General features: G+C 27.6%; 6 protein-coding genes across 9 annotated transcripts; 3 read left to right on the top strand and 3 right to left on the bottom strand.

The window, feature by feature from the left end:
* Positions 1-98: 98 nt before the first annotated feature.
* On the top strand, positions 99-2,842 carry lic (dual specificity mitogen-activated protein kinase kinase lic). Of its 2 annotated transcripts, none has more exons than XM_015333965.2 (7): positions 99-250; positions 464-656; positions 752-917; positions 1,078-1,314; positions 1,736-1,915; positions 2,006-2,223; positions 2,325-2,842. In XM_015333965.2, the coding sequence occupies exons 2-7, from the start codon at positions 592-594 to the stop codon at positions 2,467-2,469; spliced, it is 1,011 nt and encodes a 336-aa protein (XP_015189451.1). In that variant the 5' UTR covers positions 99-250; positions 464-591; the 3' UTR covers positions 2,470-2,842. The 2 variants fall into 2 exon arrangements, with proteins under 2 accessions (XP_015189451.1, XP_015189450.1); XM_015333964.2 differs by having other exon boundaries at positions 170-309.
* A 690-nt stretch (positions 2,843-3,532) lies between these two features.
* Positions 3,533-5,515, bottom strand: Pmm2 (phosphomannomutase). The gene is made up of 5 exons (XM_015333995.2): positions 5,068-5,515; positions 4,671-4,752; positions 4,328-4,522; positions 3,993-4,260; positions 3,533-3,910 (listed from the first exon to the last, which is right to left on the bottom strand). Exons 2-5 carry the CDS (start codon positions 4,728-4,730, stop codon positions 3,642-3,644), a joined length of 792 nt encoding a protein of 263 aa, XP_015189481.2. The 5' UTR covers positions 4,731-4,752; positions 5,068-5,515; the 3' UTR covers positions 3,533-3,641.
* Positions 5,516-5,693: 178 nt separating this feature from the next.
* Positions 5,694-7,410, top strand: beta3GalTII (beta-1,3-galactosyltransferase 6). Its single transcript, XM_015333992.2, has 2 exons — positions 5,694-6,861; positions 6,936-7,410. Exons 1-2 carry the CDS (start codon positions 6,137-6,139, stop codon positions 7,219-7,221), a joined length of 1,011 nt encoding a protein of 336 aa, XP_015189478.2. The 5' UTR covers positions 5,694-6,136; the 3' UTR covers positions 7,222-7,410.
* Positions 7,411-7,913: 503 nt separating this feature from the next.
* Positions 7,914-10,173, bottom strand: Ing5 (inhibitor of growth protein 5). 2 transcript variants are annotated; one of them, XM_089171259.1, is made up of 4 exons: positions 9,451-10,173; positions 8,870-9,316; positions 8,609-8,787; positions 7,914-8,519 (listed from the first exon to the last, which is right to left on the bottom strand). In XM_089171259.1, exons 1-4 carry the CDS (start codon positions 9,485-9,487, stop codon positions 8,415-8,417), a joined length of 768 nt encoding a protein of 255 aa, XP_089027385.1. In that variant the 5' UTR covers positions 9,488-10,173; the 3' UTR covers positions 7,914-8,414. The 2 variants fall into 2 exon arrangements, with proteins under 2 accessions (XP_089027385.1, XP_015189480.2); XM_015333994.2 differs by having other exon boundaries at positions 8,870-9,322; positions 9,451-10,172.
* Positions 10,174-10,606: 433 nt separating this feature from the next.
* Positions 10,607-13,099, top strand: Ykt6 (YKT6 v-SNARE homolog). Of its 2 annotated transcripts, none has more exons than XM_015333990.2 (4): positions 10,607-10,833; positions 11,220-11,415; positions 11,504-11,775; positions 11,891-13,099. In XM_015333990.2, exons 2-4 carry the CDS (start codon positions 11,226-11,228, stop codon positions 12,029-12,031), a joined length of 603 nt encoding a protein of 200 aa, XP_015189476.1. In that variant the 5' UTR covers positions 10,607-10,833; positions 11,220-11,225; the 3' UTR covers positions 12,032-13,099. The 2 variants fall into 2 exon arrangements, with proteins under 2 accessions (XP_015189476.1, XP_015189477.1); XM_015333991.2 differs by lacking the exon at positions 10,607-10,833 and adding an exon at positions 11,008-11,038.
* A 91-nt stretch (positions 13,100-13,190) lies between these two features.
* Positions 13,191-15,244, bottom strand: ND-42 (NADH dehydrogenase (ubiquinone) subunit ND-42). The gene is made up of 4 exons (XM_015333987.2): positions 14,953-15,244; positions 14,072-14,710; positions 13,556-13,951; positions 13,191-13,483 (listed from the first exon to the last, which is right to left on the bottom strand). The coding sequence occupies exons 1-4, from the start codon at positions 15,013-15,015 to the stop codon at positions 13,364-13,366; spliced, it is 1,218 nt and encodes a 405-aa protein (XP_015189473.1). The 5' UTR covers positions 15,016-15,244; the 3' UTR covers positions 13,191-13,363.
* Positions 15,245-18,276: the final 3,032 nt, after the last annotated feature.

The raw sequence follows: 18,276 nt of genomic DNA, 5'->3' as shown, positions 1-18,276 counted from the left end.
TACGTCAGTAACATGCAATTGTACAAAATTTGTATAATATTATTTGATAGGGAATTTATGTGATTAGTAATCCAATCAAAATAATGTAAAAGGTAATATATTGGTAAAAAGTCAAAGGTCAATTATCATAAGTAATTATTATTATGGTAGCACTGATCTTTGTGAATATCTTCAGTCTGTCATTTAAGTTTGTGAAAAACTTCATATTTGGGCAAAGGGGTTGTGGAATTTTTATCGTTACCCCACTTAGGTAACGTAATGTTTTTTCTCTAGGCAGAATTAACAATGGATTATGGTTTATTGATCGAAGTAATAAAAAAATCACACTATTCTTTACAATTGTCTAATTTCAACAATGAATTAAGTTGATATTTTGTATGAGGAATAACCTAACGTCATGTCTATATTATAAATGATGATTCTATATAAATTTTTAATATTACTTCTCTTTTTATTTTTACAGACAATTTATATATTAGATATACAAATTAATGTGTTCTAATAGAAATAAATATGAATTTTACTGATTTGTAAAACTCATTTGAATTCACTGATATACAAAAGCATCTCTTCAGCGTAAATTAAAATACCATGGCTTTTAGAAAAGGAAAACGAAACTTGAAATTGCAAGTTCCTGATGAAGCTCTTGCTCCAGTGTACGTAGTAATATTACTAGAAACTAAATGATATTTATAACAAAAACAAAAAATATCAATTCATATCAATTCATATAGAATTTGTTTTATTATAGGACACCTCCAAGAAACTTAGATAAAAGAACTACGATAACTATAGGTGAGAAAACATTTGTCGTTGAGGCTGATGATTTAGAAACGTTGTGTATACTTGGACGTGGAGCGTATGGTGTTGTCGACAAAATGCGACATAAACAAAGTGGTACCATTATGGCAGTTAAGGTAAAGAAAAATACTAATAACTTATTTTCATTGATATATTTTTGAACTAAATAAGTTTTTATATGTGATATAAATAATTTAAGATACTTTATATATACATTTATATATACATATATATATATATATATATATATATATATATATATATATATTCACACAGAGGATAACTGCCACGGTCAATACTCAAGAACAGAAACGTTTAGTTATGGATTTGGATATTTCTATGCGTAGTTCAGCGTGTCCGTATACTGTACAATTCTATGGAGCATTATTTAGAGAAGGTGATGTTTGGATTTGTATGGAGGTGATGGATATGAGTCTTGATAAATTTTACACTAAAATCTACAAACATGGATATTCAATTCCAGAAGATATCTTAGGAAAAGTGGCATTTGCTGTAAGGATTACAATTTCTTTAATTATTTAATCAAATGCGTTTTATACAGTTTTTTCTATTTGTATACGTATCAAATTAATGACTTTTTAAAGAGAGTGTTAAATTGAAACTTAGTTTTAGTATGTTTGTGTTGAAACTTTTAATACTTATCAATAGGGCCTAGATATGGTAAATGCAGTTTATAGCCAGTTGTTGTTAAGACAGTGCTCTCATTCACACATCCACTTCCATTGCTCCTTTTCTTAAACCTGATGTACACTGACGCTGTAATAGGATGAGCTGGCTGAGTTAATGAAACTGGATAAAGGCATGAATGACGGGTAAAGGGATGCATTGTTGTAACCTTTACTCATTGTTAACATCAAAATTGTATGCAAGTTTATTGATTAAATCATTTCATTGTTATCTTTTATATTTACAGGTAGTAAGCGCATTACATTATCTCTATTCACAACTAAGAGTTATACACAGAGATGTAAAACCCAGTAATATTTTAATTAATCGAGAAGGGGAAGTTAAAATCTGTGATTTTGGAATTTCTGGCTACCTTGTCGATTCTGTTGCTAAAACTATAGATGCTGGCTGTAAACCATACATGGCAGTATGTTTCTATGTGTTATATTATATTTCTATTTTATTCTTATTTAATATTTTTTTATACATTAAATTCCTTATCATTATCTTTTTTCAGCCAGAAAGGATAGATCCATCAGGAAACCCTTCACAGTACGACATCAGATCTGATGTCTGGTCTTTAGGAATTTCTCTTGTTGAATTAGCTACTGGGAAATTTCCTTACGAGTCTTGGGGAACACCATTCGAACAATTGAAACAAGTTGTTAAAGACGAAGCACCAAAATTACCTTCTGGCAAATTCTCATCTAGTTTTGAGGAATTTATTAACAAATGGTAATTTAAAATAAACATGATTATAATCATGATCGTTTTATAATTAATTCAAAATCTATGCCACACTATATACAAAATTTATTCAAATAATAACTTTTCAGCTTAATGAAGGATTACACTTCTCGTCCAAATTACAGTCAACTTCTTGAGCTCAGCTTTATTAAAGAACATGCGAAAAAAGATACTGACGTTGCTGAATTTGTCGGACAAATTTTAGATTTACCTGATTTTGAGCAGCTTGCATAGTATAAGCATTACTCATATAGAGTTTATATTGTAACTCTAATGTACATTTGTACTTCACAATGAAGTCATTTAATTTTATTTTTTGTTGCGCCCCATTATACGAATCAAATTATTCAAATTATCCAATTTAATTTTAAAGTAAAAAAGTAGAAAAATACAATTTCTAATAATTGAATCATTCTCTGTATTCTAATTATACATTTATCGATTCATATAAAATTACACAGTAGTGGATTAAGACATGTAAATATTAACAAATTTTTTCTACACAATTCGATAATATAAATTTACAACCTTATATCAACATTTTCTCATAATTAATGGTAAATTATATTCAACCATAATATATATATATATACGTTTTCTAAAACAATTTGAAATTCATTGTACCTTTATGACGTACATTCAACCTTTAAATAATTAATAGTATTTTGATTATAATAAAGTCGCTTGATAGAAAGAAAAAAAAAACTCTTAGTCAACTCATCTTCATAAGTCTTTAATAAACGAACACCGTGTGCATTATTTAAATTATTTCAAACCGATAACTCTTAATTATAAAATGTTTGTTGGAATGATAAAATCAAATATATCTTTTTTTATACATAACACATAAATAATTATAAAATCATTAGATTTTCAATAAATAATTTATATTATATATATATATTTAATTATTAAATATTATTATTTAATTATTATATTTAATATATAACATAATAATTAAAATATTATATATTTAATATATAATATATATAACAGGCATACACACATAATTATGTCATAAATAAAAATTTTTATTATTAAAATATAATCATTCTTACTTAATGAATTTTTTATGTAAAACATAAATTATTAAAATGTCCAAACAAGTACTTAAATTGTATATATTTATATTTTAATACAATGTAGTGTATATACGCAATATAGAAGATATGTTTTATTTAATGTATGAAATGTATAACGATAATGAATAAGTTCTTTATTTATTATCTAATTCCTTTTTAAAGGATAAATTAGAAAGAAGAATTTTATGAAATATATTGGAAGAAAATCTACATCATTAAAATATTAATATTTTCTTTATATCGAAAATATGGTATATATATAAAGCATAATATTTAACAAGATTTTAATATTTATAACAGAATTTATATCAACATACGTACAATTTAACTTAGAACATTATTAACGTATTGTTGCTTGTTCCTTTTTTTATTCTCTTTAACAAAAGTCAAAAGAACATTTAGTTGATTAATTGTATCCTCGGGACCAGTTACACGATGTCCAATGGTTAAGTCACTTTCATAAATTTCATGATCATTTCCACCGAGAGCTGTTTTATCACCAAAAAAATGTATTTCTTCGTAACCTTGTATATGCCTTAAACAATATGTTTTATCCCAACCAACAGGAAAGACATCAAAAGATATTTGTCCACCTTTTAGTTTAAAAAATATTGCATTATATAATAAATATTTTATACCAGATAAAAAATACCTAAAATAATTAGAATAGCTTACCTATGCTATACATCAAAGCCAAATTAGGAAATTCTTTTTTAAGTGCTTGTATGAACTTTTGGCGCACATGATTTTCTATGTCGTATTCATGAAATTGATTTCGCTCTTCATCTGTACAATTACGTCCCACTGGTGCAATGTTGAGCATACCAGTTCTAAATTCTATGAAAGTTCCACGTTTAAACGGTAATTTCAATTCGGATATATATTTTAAAGTGAAATTGATTAAATCTTGTAGCGAATCTTCTCCGATTATACTTTGAATAGTCTATACGAAGATATTAAAATATCAATATAATATATAGTTGCTAACAAATAAATAATTAATGGAATACCTGCGATGGTAATAATTTGCCATCCTTGTAAGCAACAAGTCCATTTTCAGCAAATATATATTTATATTTATCAAATATATCTTCATTACCAAGTTGTTCCTTGATCTTTTCTAAATCCGATCCACTGACTATGGCAATATCAAATTCTTTTTTCAATACATTCAAAAGAAATTTTTCAACATTACTTTTTATTGGCTATAAATAAAAATCATAAGTATATATTATTTGCTAAAAATAAAGGAACGAAGAACAAAAGAAAATGAATAAAATATTTTTAATAATAAACAACAATATCAAGAATACGAGGAATACAATTGTACATGCAATATTATTAATATCATACTTGTCTTGGTTCAGTTAATGTGCCATCTATATCAAATAAACATATGATTTTTTTCGACATCTTAATAGTTTCTTCAAATAATCTGGAACACGTGTACATGTGACATGTAAAAAGAATAATAATAATAATAATAATAATAATAATAATAATAATAATAATAATAATAATAATAAAAAAGACAAAGAAAACAAATGTGGGTGTACAAGTAATACATTTATAAAGTGTAAAAACACACCCCCGAATATCAGAAATGATTAAAAGATAAAGCAAAAAATGCAAAAATAACAATTATGTTACAATATCAATACAGTTTAGATAGACAAATCAATTCGTATTATCGACAATATAAATATTTTAATAAATAATATCGAAAAAATAATATATATATATATTTTACCGTATCCTTTACAAACAGTTTCACGTCACGCGTGAAGCTCAAATCAAAATTGTTTGAAATGTTTCCTTGAAGATTAATAAGTATTTCTTTGGGTTATTGTTATTAATCTAACCACATAATGGCGATAACATGTAGACCAATAAACTTCTTAATTTATTATCTCATAATTTTTAAAAATATCGTAATAAAAACTTTTTTAAAGAATGTCAGAACATATGTATGAAAAGAAAAGTGTCCATATTTTCACGTCTTTCTTATATCATCACATGTTACAACATATTTCCGAAGTAAGAATTTACATGATGTATGCATTATCTTATCAGTTAGATTTCATGAATTCCTACCAACAATAAATGGAGTGTCTTTTTTAAAAATATACATATTTTAATTAATCTAATTTTTTAACGCAAGCTAGATGCATAAACTAATTTCAAATAATTTTAGAAATAATTAATTATTCTTTAAAAATATATATTAATTTATGTGTTAATTTAAAAATTAAAAACGTGATGCTTTTATGAAATTAAATTTAGTAATAAAGAAAAAACCTTTAATTAAAACATCTTTAAGAAGAAAGAGAAGGAAAGAGATATAATAAAATATTTTTTAATCAAATAATTAACGTTAATATAAGTTTTATTTTTAATATTTTTTTATTCACAATTTAATTGTTGTATACAGTTATATTGGTTTTATAAGTTAAAAGATAGTAGCATATTTCACTATAATTTAAAAAATATATTAGCACCGCAATAATTGATAGTCAAATAGTTAAAAGTAACAAGCAACCACGCGTAAATGCTAATTTATTTATTTATTTCTGTTGATTTTTACAATCGGATTACATGGGGATATGAGATTTTTTTTAGTTTTATAGTATCTAATTGGACCGCTTGATGTCGTCACATTCGTAATAAACGTACTGCCATCTGGAAAGTTGACCTGAAGTTGTAAATTATATTGTCAAAAAAATAAAATAAAATGGAAAATTTAACATTTCTTCTACTAAAATAATTTTTATTATAAAAACATGACAGAAAATATGTTATTGACTTCACATTCTTTTTAAATGAAACGTATGTCGTCTTTTCGTCGAAATGTAAAAAATAAGTTCGTAACAATGTTAACTAAAAAGTATTATTTAAGAATCAATATTCCTATGTTAATTGTCACACTTTCATTTCTTTTTTTAATCGTACATTATTTATCATCTGCAAAGTGTTCGTCTAACGATAAAATGATACAAGAAAAATCTAAATTTAGGTTAATAATATTAATATTAACAAGTCCAGAAAATTTGGAGCAGAGGGATACTATTAGAAAAACGTGGCTTTCTGAGAAGCATGCATCAGTTAAGCATCTTTTTGCAACGGGAATATATGATATTTTACCAGAACAAAAAGATACTTTACTCTCAGAGAAACATAAATTTAATGATTTACTTTTGTTACCAAAGCTGCAAGATTCTTATGGCACGTTAACGAAGAAACTTCTTTACTCTCTAAAAGATATTAATAAGGATTACGATTTTGATTATTTACTTAAATGTGATGACGACACTTATGTTATTGTACATAAAATATTAAGGGAATTAGATAAATGGCAAAATAAAGGTACAAAGAGAGAATTGTATTGGGGCTTTTTCAATGGTAAAGCACAAGTTAAAAGAAGCGGACCTTGGAGAGAAATGGATTGGATTTTATGCGACTATTATTTGCCATATGCATTAGGCGGTGGATATCTCTTGTCATACAATCTTATCCAGTTTATTGTTAATAATATGGAAATTCTTAAGTAAATATTTCATGACAATGAAATATTAGAGTACGACTAGAATAAAATATATATTATTATTGTACTTTTTTCAGGTTATACAATTCAGAAGATGTGTCTGTTGGATTATGGCTTGCGCCATTAGCAAATATAGAAAGAAAGCATGATGTACGCTTTGATACAGAATATAGATCACGTGGTTGCTCTAATCAATATATAGTTATGCATAAGCAAACTATACAAAACATGAGAAACATGTATGAGTATTATCAAGCTTCTGGAGCAATTTGTCCTAAAGAAATTAGAAATCGTATGAGTTATAGATATAATTGGACTGTACCACCAAGCCAATGTTGTACTAGACAAACAGGAATTCCTTAACATAATATTCCTATTAATATTCTTATTGTCCTATTAGGTGTTCTAGTCTCATAAAGCTATCTCTCTTTTAACTTTATTTTATTAATAATACACTATAAATATTATACAAAACAAAGTCAACACAGTATGTGATATTAACAATGTGTTGCAAGATATGTAATTTAATACTTAATTAAAGTTTGCGACATATATTATTAGTATTATTTAATATAATTCAGCTACTGTTATAGCGATTGTATCTGTACATAGTTACTGTAAATACTTTGTAATAGAAAATTAGTAATTGATAATTTCTATTCATATGAGTGTAAGTGAAATATATTTTCCATACTTGCACTATTTATTTTTATTCACTTACTTGGTACTACTTGTGCCAGACATGTAATATAATAGCTATATCATCATTTGTATGTATACATCAATTTCTCGGCTATATTTCTATCTCTTAATGAATATCACCTCATTTGAAATATTTTACAAAAATAGAGAGGATAAGTGAATTAAAATCCTTATTTTTGCAAATCAAATATATAATATATTTCTTTTTTTTTAAAATACATACATATGTATAGTTTTTTAATTTACTTAACAAAAAATTTATTCTAATTAATTGTATTCACATTTATAAAATATAAAAATTCTATCTACTAAGATATAGAATATAACTTTCATTATCGTATCATAAGAAAACATTTTCATTTTAAGCAAATCACAGTTGTTCAAAAAGCGGCCGAAGACAAAGATGTATAATGTATAAGAATTATAGACATATCACATTCTTAAATATAAATTTATAATTACTTTTATAAACTATAGATTATAAACAAAAATAAGATAATAAAATTATGGCCGGATCTCAAACTTTCATTTTCTGCGATATGCTGCATTTGAGCTCTGTGTTTTCATTACATTCAAAATTAATGAATCATTAGAAATTTTCTGAAATTACTTTAATTCTTTTATCTTATCATCTGAAAAAAGTTTATACTATCTCAGAATCACTCATCAATTTTGAATGCAATAAAAATACAGGACTTCGCATATTATTTTTATATAAATTTCCTATTATTTTATTACGTATATAATTCTCAATTCATTTTTAACCACGATGTTATTAACTAATTTTAGAACTGACGTACGACTGACGATTTTCTTCCTTTCCTTTGAAGTGTTCAAAGAACTATAGTCCTTTGCTATTTATTTTTTTTTCTATCTTGTGAACATTTAGGACAATACCATTTTCCTTTTGGTTTGGTAGTCAAACCAACACAAGCAAAATGAAACCATTCAATAGGACACTAAAAAATAAATAAAATATAATTTATTTAATAATCGATAAGACAGAAGCTACTGCTTCTTATTAATATCCGGATAGATTTTAACTTACATCTGGATTGTCACAGCCTATCATTTCTCCATATGATACTTGATGACACAAACAATAAGTCGGTTCATTTGGATCAACAGGCATATCCAAAACGTCTGCGGAATGGCCAAGCGTATTGGAATCTACTTGAGCACCACTTCCAACAGCTCCACCTGAAGAAGCCGAAGCAACTGAGCCACCTAATGAAATATGATGTAAGAATATAAAAATCAAATATTATATTATATACATATAGACGATATATAAATACATTAAACATACTCTTTTTTTGTTTTTTCCTAGCACTTTTAGATTCATCTTCGCTACTAGCACCTGCAGTACCCTTCTTCCGTTTTTCTTTCTCTTTTAATTTTTTCCTTCCTTTTTTAGTAGAAGTACTCTCTTCTTGAGCTCTGCTATTATTTAAAGCTTTATCCTGTATCTCTGCTTCAAACCTTGCAAGGTCAGAATCTAATCTACGAATATGTTTATCCACAAGTTCATACGTCTGAATTGCTAATTGAACCTTATCATCGCCATATTCTTTAGCTTTATTAAATAAACTTTGAATATGAGATATTTGTTCTTTTTGCTTTTCTGTTGATTCCTTTTTTATATTCTTTAAATAATCATCTGCCAATTTATCTATCTCTTTCATTAGTCCTTGGGCTCTTGCATCCAAATCTCGCATCAATGTAAAATTTCTTTGCAATTCAATTGGTAAATGTTCTAAACCTATGGAATAAATACTGTTATTAAAGCTTAAACTACTTTGTACTTTTATATGTTTATAGAAACATAAATATATTTATATATACCTATCTTTTAATAATTATTTATTTTAATATTTTTCTGATACTTACTGTCCAAATAATGTTCCAAATAAAGTGCAGTAGTCATGTTTGTTTTCACGTAATTAACAATACGATGTGTTTTCTTCTTAATTAAAAGTTAATATAAACAATTTAAGAGATAATGTTTTTACATAAATTATGAAAAGAAATATTATAAAATCTTCCCACAAGTGAACTATCTATTCACGGTTGTATTAATCTACAATCAGTGTTGTTAAAAGTGAGGACCTTTTCTCACTATTTGCGATTGACTTTTCTTTCAAAAAATGTTTTTATAATTCCTTTTTAATTTTGTTTGGCTTGCATTAATTTAAAAGTCAATATAATAATAAAAATATAATATTAAATAGTTAGTCTGTAATCCCACAAAATTTCCAATATTTTACAGGCCCCATAAACACAGAGAAGTGACAAGCTAGACTCGTGAAAAGGTATTAACCTCTTTTTAATAATAAACAAAAAAATTTACATTAATAAAACAAATTCTTATAATTAACATGTACATTATTCACTATACAATTATAGTGAAACTAAAGATAACCTTATCATCGAAAGTGTTTGACAATAAAACGTATTTATGTGGGAATATGTGTTAAATTTTTTGTTTTTAGATATTTTTAAAAAAGTGATATTTGGAAAAAAAATTAATCATGTGTTTAAATGTATAAACTAACTTATATATTCTGATGTGTAAAATATAGTTCTGTAATATAATGTGGAATTGAATCAATTAAAATTAAGCGGTGAGGATTTTTGTTACTAAGTAGTAATTTTTTCACTAGTGAATAGGGAAATTTCAAGTTTTAATTTGGCAACACTAACTAAGGCGCGAATTTTTAAAAAGTACACTCATCACTACTACATAACATTTTTCAATATTATGAAATCAATATAAATTCATGTACACATAATTTATATAAGACGTATTCTCAAAGATAATTTTAATAATACTTTATATTTTATGTTTCTAAATTGGATTACGTCATATATAAAATATATTGATACAATATTGTTTTTTATGAAAAAATAATCGACAGAATAATACGGATTTATAATTTATAGTAACTGTTAATCAAGACGTGATAAAAAAAATTAATAACAAATTAATAATGTTTTAGATAAAACAAATATAAAAAAGAAAATGATATTCATTTGGGAACCACTGTCGAAGATATAAGATGACTTCCTCCATTATTCGTCAGCTTAGAATAGATGAACACGTAGCTAATAATAACAATGGTTCATTAATAAAGATTTAGATAAAAGTAATTGTTACTAATACGACTACTATTTGGTACAAATATTGTATGATTGATATTACGAAGCCTTTGACACTAATATATATGTATATACACACATATACATATAGATAGAAAAGTTCTTTTATTTAAGGTATGTCAATGACATAATTCTATATTATTTTTTATTTATGAAAAAAGTTGAAACATATAATAAAAAAGTAAGGAATGATATTTTATTTATTTCTTTTTTCTTTTATTTATTTCTTATAGTATGTAAAATATATATGATATTATTTACTCAAATTTTCTTAAATGTATTGATTAGCAGCAAATTAAATTTCTTGTTATGATAAAAGGTTAGTGTAATATATAGAATATATATTTAAGTATGTCATTAGTGTAGTAAATAATTATCTTTAACATAATTTCTAACACTAATGTAATCAAATTTTAATTAAAATAAAGTTATTTTCTAATGAATTATATTAATGAAACTATACATATATATATATATATATATAATATAAAATATTTCAGTTTAAAATGGTCAAGTTATATGCATTGACGATTTTATATAAAAATCCAACCTCGGCCATCACGTTAAAGGCTGCTTATGACGTCGAATCATTTTCATTCTTTCAAAGAGGTAGTATAAAGGAATTTATGGGTTTTGTCAGTAAGACCATCGTCGAACGAACTCAAATAAGTGCCAGGCAGAGCGTCAAAGAAGGAGGTAATAAATTGAAGTCTTCATTTTAAATGACTTATATTCTTTATTTATTAAATTTGTGGAATTCTTAATGGAAATGATTTTTCAACAGAATATATGTGCCATGTTTATGTTCGTGCGGATAACTTAGCAGGAGTTCTTATTTCGGATCATGAATATCCTAGAAGAGTTTCGCATACCTTGATTACTAAAGTTTTAGATGAGTTCTCTGTTAAATATCCACCTATGACGTGGCCAACATTGAAAGAAGTTACTACTGATTTTGCTCAAATTAATATTTATTTGGCAAAATATCAAAATCCTAACGAAGCAGATTCACTTACAAAGATGCAAAATGATTTAGATGAAACTAAAATTATCTTAGTAAGTAAATTAAATATTAAAATGCTATCTTCTGAGACAAAGCGCAAAATAATATGTTGCTATTATATAGATATTATTTTTCTTTTATTAATTTATCGTAATTTTTTGTTTTCAGCATAATACACTTGAGGCTGTGCTCCAAAGAGGTGAAAAGCTAGATGATCTAGTTTCTAAATCAGAAGGACTTAGTGCTCAATCAAAAGCATTTTATAAAACAGCAAGAAAAACAAATTCTTGCTGTAGTTTAGCCCCATAAAAAAAACTCCTTTTAATGATATTTATTGATTATATTTTCTTGAATATAGCTATTAAATTAGCCATTTTCCACCTTTAAAAAGAAGAAGGAAAAGGAAAAAAGAAGAATCGCTTTAAATTATGAAATTTTAATTTCGGAAGTTTAAATTAGAAAAAAACAGGAAAAAACCACTGCCGGTTGTATTAAATGATATGAAATAACTAAAGTATATTTTCTGAATTTATTTATTTTTATTTTTTTATTTCTTTAGTATAAACCGGTCCACTGTATTTGCTATATGGAGTTCATTTGCCTTTTAAGAACTTTATCAAATAATTTATCCTTATTGTGTTTATTTGAGTTGAAACTTATCATTACATTCCGCGATACATTGTATATTTTACATATAAAATTTTTAATATTAACTTTCAGAGAGATTAACAAAACCGGAATAACATATAGAATAACAAATAAATATTATTATATGGTCACTTCTTGAACAGAATCTATTTGATATGTACCTGTTTATGTATTCTAATTTAAATTAATGTTTTTCATTAGAAAACGAAATTATTAATATACTATATTATATATTATAGTAATTATAAATGTTTGAATGTGTACGTCATGTATAAATATGCATAGAATAATGCAAATGTGTTAATATTTTTCATATGAGATTTATTGCTGATAAAATAATTCGTGTGTTATTATTATGATAGTAATCAAAAATATTACTGCACAATTAAAGGTACAATTTTTTGTTCGTATATATGTGAATGCACGATTTATTTTTATTATAAATATTCAATGAAATTTTATGAGCAATATATATGTATAAAAGAAGATAGAAAGGAAGGAAGAGAGAGAGAGAGAGAGAGAGAAAGAGAGAGAGAGAGAGAAAGAGAGAGAGAGAGAAAGATGAAGAAATTCGTTTATTTTATATGCGTGTGTGTATGCATGCATACATATGTTAATGTAATAAGAATGAATTGTATTAATAACATCATATAATTCTACAATACATATTTTGATATATAAATACATAAATATATTTATGTGTTTGTAAATATATATAAATTATAATGACTCTCTCTTTCTTTCTCTCTCCTTTTTCTCTGACTGAAATAAAACTTATAATAATTGCAATCAAGCATTATTTAAACGCAAAGAAAAGGTATAAGTTTATAGATATTTATTTTCATATTCAAGCTCATATTCAAGCTCATATTCAAGCTCATTTTATACATCACTACCTATTTAATTCAGTTTTCTACTACAAAAAATTAACATAGGTACATCTGAAATTTAAAATAATTATTTTCATTTATATGTTTACAATTATTTAGCAGCTTACAGATCCTTATTAGATATCACAACAGGTATATAAGGAGCACATTCAAAGTTGGTCTTCCATAAAACTTTGTCACCCATACTAGGATTATATCCTTCTGAATATTCACTACCAGGGGACTATAAAAAAAAGAAACAATTTAATCATTATAAATAAATATTTATTAGATAGATTTAACTTTATATATTTACCGAGTTTATTAAATCATATAGTCTTTCTGCATCTTCACCTATATAAAGCATTTCGGGAAATTCATTCATGTATCGTGCAGATTCTGATAAGATATAAGGTCTGTTGACATGATCATATAACTGTCTTTTCTCTTCCAAATCACTTAGATTTAAAAACGTCCAATCTTTTTCTTTGTCTGGATTTTTGATATCAGAATCGAATTCTATCTTTTCTATATCATCAATTACATCTTCAACATTACCACCATTTGTCCAATCATACATTAATAAATATGCATGATCAGAGATTTCTGGTAAATAATATTCTTTATATGCAGTTTCTATGTCGGTAAGATATTTTGTTGTTAAAACTTCTGAATTTACTTCATAAGGTAAAGCTCTTTTCTGTATTTTTTCCTTTATAATATTAAGGTAAATTTAAATCAATATAATACATATTTGTATTTAATAAATATATCCAATATTAAATTAGAAGTTAAATCAATTATTTAAATATACAAATGATAATATATTTACCTTAACAACATTGACTGGAATGTCCAAATAAATAACCAAACTAGGTCTCTTACAGCATCCAATAGTTGACTCTACAACCGTTTTGTAACAACGACGACTTTCACGATTAACATATCCCGATTTGTACATAGCTTCCATAAATACAAAATCAGAATATGCACAACGATTAAGCACTACCCCTTCTCCAGTTGATAACAAATGTAACAATGATTCTAAATAAGCATTAAATTTTAATAAATAATAGGTAATTTGAAATGCTCCCATATTAGGGTGTTTTGGATCAGTTAAAAAGGTTTTCTCATCGGTAAATCTTAATCTTTTTGGTAATTGCGAATTATACGATCTTAAATCAAAACCGTAAGCATTTTTATATATTAAATCAAATGATGGAGCTGGCATATATCCCATCTCAAGCTCTTTTGCTAATTCTCTAGCAAATTTATCTTTTCCAGCAGCAATAGGCCCTTCGACAACAATAATTTTACTGTTTTCATCATATCTTTCTATAGTGGGCTCTAATAATTGGAAGGATGTATATTTTTTCTTTCGATAGGGAAAAGGTGGTGGTCGAATACGTTGGATTCGATTAAGTTTTCCACTAATATGTGCTACCTGTACCCCATTAATGGCTTTTGGTATCTATGATTAAAATCATTTATTGTTAGGTTAAAATCATTGAAAATAAATACAATATATGAAAATTAATAGTTCGGTTAGAATAAAACAATCAATATGAATACAAAAAAAATTTCAATTCTAAATATAACAATTTTTAAATATAGTCATTGAGAAAAATACAATCATTTCTAATGCACATATATGCATATTATAATATTTTATTCTAATATATAAGAAAATGAATATTTTTTAAAAAGACTAACCTTATATAATCGATTAAATAAACCACTTAACAAATGTTTGCCAATGCATGCACGCAAAGCCATTGTTTAAACGTATGCAAATAGGATAATACAATAATAAATAATTGTATTTTAGATGCACAAAGATTAATCAAACATTTTCTTTCATTTAATTCTTTTTAAACAGTACACCAGACCAACCATACGTTCTTCTTTATGACATTAACTTGATCGAAGAAAGACCTCAATAAGTAGCGCTATTACAAAATCGAATTTACGATGAATCAAGTCATAATAATAAACATATTCTTTAAGTTTTATATTATTAAATAATCCTAATCGAGAAAACGGTGCGAGTATTGACACAGTTAAAAAATTAAATATGTCACAAATTATAACGTATTATTCAAAAGAATTTAAATGTTGCGCTTAAATTTTATTTTATATAAAATGTAGCAGATGGCGTTTGCTTCGATAAAAAACGTATAATAAGTTAGCTTATCTTTTGAGACAATATTGTCCTTGTCTCACCGGTTTCGTTTTATTCACGAACATGGAGACTAGATTCACGAAGAATAATCAGTGATCCCATTCGTACGATAATTATCGTACACGTCACATAATTTGAAGCATTGTACGATCGTAAATTCAACTTGTACGATAATTTTTACGATAATTCTATATGTAAATATAATTTTCGATATATCTTGATTTTTGTTTTTGTTCGATTGTGGAGCGCAGTGTGGCGATACGTGCCTAGTGTATCGACGCGGCACACTGGCGCCCTTCCTCCCTATGCGGGTACTAGACTAACTAAACCCAAGTTGAACGTAACGGTCGAAATGTAAGTTAGTCCTATATATGGCGTCCAAGAGTTTAGTTGTATCTTGTTAATAAATTTATATATTTTTGTTACTTTAATTGACGACTATCGCGTAAATCTCCAGATCAACCTTTTCCGTTAACCTTGTTCCCCACATAAATAATTGGTGCCGAAACCCGGGAATATAAAAAAAAGGAAAAAAAATGGAAATTCAGGGAACAAAGACCGGTACAGCAAAAAATGGCGCAGATAGTCGAACAGAGAACAAAGGACCCGAGATACAGGCAAGCGAATTTCGTAGCGTTAAATTAGCTCCTTTCATGAGAGACGAACCAACGCTATGGTTCATGATGCTAGAGCGTGAATTCGCAGCTTATAATGTACGCTCTGATGCCGTAAAAAGCGCAGCAGTTGTCCGACATTTGGATGTTGCGACCTTGAAAATTGTGGCGGACATAATTGCCACCACGTCTAACGATTCATATACTGAAATAAAGGAGGCATTGATCACACGCTTAACAGCGTCGGAAGAATCAAAATTTCGACAACTCCTTACAGGCTTGGAGCTACAGAACAAAAAACCTTCAGTTCTGCTAAGAGAAATGAAATTATTAGCAGGAGACAATGTAAGTACCCAAGTCCTACAAACCCTATGGTTACAGAGATTGCCAACGAGAATACAGGAAGTACTAGCAGTCGTAGAAGACGTTGGTCTCGAACGTCTAGCAACCCTAGCCGATAAAACAATAGAAAGAACAGGGCATTATGAGGTAGCAACCATAGTTGACAAAAGCTCGGGAGACGAAACACAAGATAGAAAACTACATGACGAAATGGCACAGCTCACAGAAAAAATGGCCCACCTGGAAACCTTAGTAAGAGGTAAATATCATGGCAGACAATATGATCGACCAGTTTATCATTCCAGGAATAGATCAAGATCTAGGAGTCGTAATAGGAATAGACCATGCTATTTCCATGCAAAATTTGGCGAAAAGTCATGGAGATGTCGTAAACCTTGTAACTGGACCGGCCCAGATCAGCGAAAACAGGGAAACTAGATACACCATCTAATATTGAGGCGATTGGAGATGGTGCACAGAGACAAAGCCGCCTCATAATTCCAGACAGAATATCCGGAATAAGATTTTTGATAGACACAGGCGCTGATATATCTGTTATCCCAAAAACATCTGGTGACAGGAGAACATTAGACAGCGAATATAACCTATATGCTGCAAACGGTTCAACCATTCATACGTATGGTAAAAAAGTACTTTCCATAAACCTAGGCTTACGTAGACAATTTATATGGAAGTTCACAGTTGCAAAAACAACAAGAGCAATTTTGGGAGTAGATTTCCTAGGATATTATAATTTACTGGTGGACATAAAAAATAAAAAATTGATTGATGGCAAAACGCAACTTTCTAGCAGAGGTGAAATTAGCAATTCCAGTCACCCCACAATTACTACGATCAATAGCAGTAGTGGATGTCACGAGCTGCTAAGGAAATTCGTGGCGATCACCAAGCCAAACTTCACCAATAGTACAAAGCATCGAGTTCAACATTACATAGTAACTAAAGGCCCTCCAATTACAGAAAAAGCGAGACGTCTTCCACCCGAAAAACTTAAAGCTGCAAAAAAAGAATTCGAATTAATGCTAAAACAAGGTATTTGTCAACCGTCGAAAAGTCAATGGGCTAGTCCTTTACATATGGTAAGGAAGAAAACTGGAGAATGGAGACCATGCGGTGACTACCGTAGGCTCAATAGTATAACTCAACCAGATAGGTATCCTCTTCCTCATATACACGACTTTACACATCAGTTAGAAGGCTCAAAAATATACTCAGTTTTAGATCTCGCTCGTGCTTATCATCAAATTCCCATAGCTCCTGAAGACAGAGAAAAAACAGCATTAATTACACCATTCGGTTTATTCGAATATCTGGTAATGCCTTTTGGTTTATGCAATGCAGCACAATCTTTCCAGAGATTTATGGACACGGTATTACGTAACCTTCACTACTGTTATTGCTATATAGATGACATATTAATAGCTTCTAAATCAGTAGAAGAACATTACCAACATCTACAAACAGTATTTAAAAGATTAGAGGAGTACGGTTTATCTATAAATATAGACAAATGCATATTGGCAAAGGAAAAAGTCAGGTATTTGGGTTTTGAAATAAGCTCTGCTGGTATTGCACCGTTGACAGAACGAGTTCAGGCAATTCAGAATTACCCCAAACCTAAAACGATAACAGACCTAAGACGTTTTCTAGGTATACTAAATTTCTATAGGAGGTTTATACCAAAAGCAGCAGAAACTCATATATTGCTAAACTCCTTACTAACTGGAACAAAAAAAGAGACAAACGTCCGATAAAATGGACTCCACTCACAGAAGAAGCATTTGAGTTATGTAAAAAACAAATATCAGATACATCACTGCTACACTATCCTAAGGAAAACGCAAAACTACGATTATCAACTGATGCTTCAGACAAGGC

The sequence above is a fragment of the Polistes dominula genome, unplaced genomic scaffold (assembly GCF_049000335.1).
Source record: "Polistes dominula isolate Pdom_NZ unplaced genomic scaffold, Pdom_raw_medaka contig_31, whole genome shotgun sequence".
Taxonomy (NCBI): domain Eukaryota; kingdom Metazoa; phylum Arthropoda; class Insecta; order Hymenoptera; family Vespidae; genus Polistes; species Polistes dominula.
This window is presented reverse-complemented; position numbering and strand designations above follow the sequence as displayed.

Excerpts from the sequence above, each read along its gene's own strand:
- beta3GalTII (XM_015333992.2), top strand. The coding sequence starts at position 6,137 with ATGAAACGTATGTCGTCTTTTCGTCGAAATGTAAAAAATAAGTTCGTA. Across the intron at positions 6,862-6,935 it reads AATAATATGGAAATTCTTAA|GTTATACAATTCAGAAGATG; the intron begins GTAAATATTTCA and ends TACTTTTTTCAG.
- ND-42 (XM_015333987.2), bottom strand. The coding sequence starts at position 15,015 with ATGGCTTTGCGTGCATGCATTGGCAAACATTTGTTAAGTGGTTTATTT. Across the intron at positions 13,952-14,071 it reads TTCCAGTCAATGTTGTTAAG|GAAAAAATACAGAAAAGAGC; the intron begins GTAAATATATTA and ends AATATTATAAAG. Across the intron at positions 13,484-13,555 it reads TATATGATTTAATAAACTCG|TCCCCTGGTAGTGAATATTC; the intron begins GTAAATATATAA and ends TTTTTTTTATAG.
- Ykt6 (XM_015333990.2), top strand. The coding sequence starts at position 11,226 with ATGGTCAAGTTATATGCATTGACGATTTTATATAAAAATCCAACCTCG. Across the intron at positions 11,416-11,503 it reads GCAGAGCGTCAAAGAAGGAG|AATATATGTGCCATGTTTAT; the intron begins GTAATAAATTGA and ends ATTTTTCAACAG. Across the intron at positions 11,776-11,890 it reads ATGAAACTAAAATTATCTTA|CATAATACACTTGAGGCTGT; the intron begins GTAAGTAAATTA and ends TTTTGTTTTCAG.
- Ing5 (XM_015333994.2), bottom strand. The coding sequence starts at position 9,487 with ATGACTACTGCACTTTATTTGGAACATTATTTGGACA. Across the intron at positions 9,323-9,450 it reads TTTGGAACATTATTTGGACA|GTTTAGAACATTTACCAATT; the intron begins GTAAGTATCAGA and ends TTTATTCCATAG. Across the intron at positions 8,788-8,869 it reads TAGGAAAAAACAAAAAAAGA|GTGGCTCAGTTGCTTCGGCT; the intron begins GTATGTTTAATG and ends ATATTTCATTAG.
- Pmm2 (XM_015333995.2), bottom strand. The coding sequence starts at position 4,730 with ATGTCGAAAAAAATCATATGTTTATTTGATATAGATGGCACATTAACT. Across the intron at positions 4,523-4,670 it reads CATTAACTGAACCAAGACAA|CCAATAAAAAGTAATGTTGA; the intron begins GTATGATATTAA and ends TTTTATTTATAG. Across the intron at positions 3,911-3,992 it reads GGCTTTGATGTATAGCATAG|GTGGACAAATATCTTTTGAT; the intron begins GTAAGCTATTCT and ends TTAAACTAAAAG.
- lic (XM_015333965.2), top strand. The coding sequence starts at position 592 with ATGGCTTTTAGAAAAGGAAAACGAAACTTGAAATTGCAAGTTCCTGAT. Across the intron at positions 657-751 it reads GATGAAGCTCTTGCTCCAGT|GACACCTCCAAGAAACTTAG; the intron begins GTACGTAGTAAT and ends GTTTTATTATAG. Across the intron at positions 1,315-1,735 it reads TAGGAAAAGTGGCATTTGCT|GTAGTAAGCGCATTACATTA; the intron begins GTAAGGATTACA and ends TTATATTTACAG.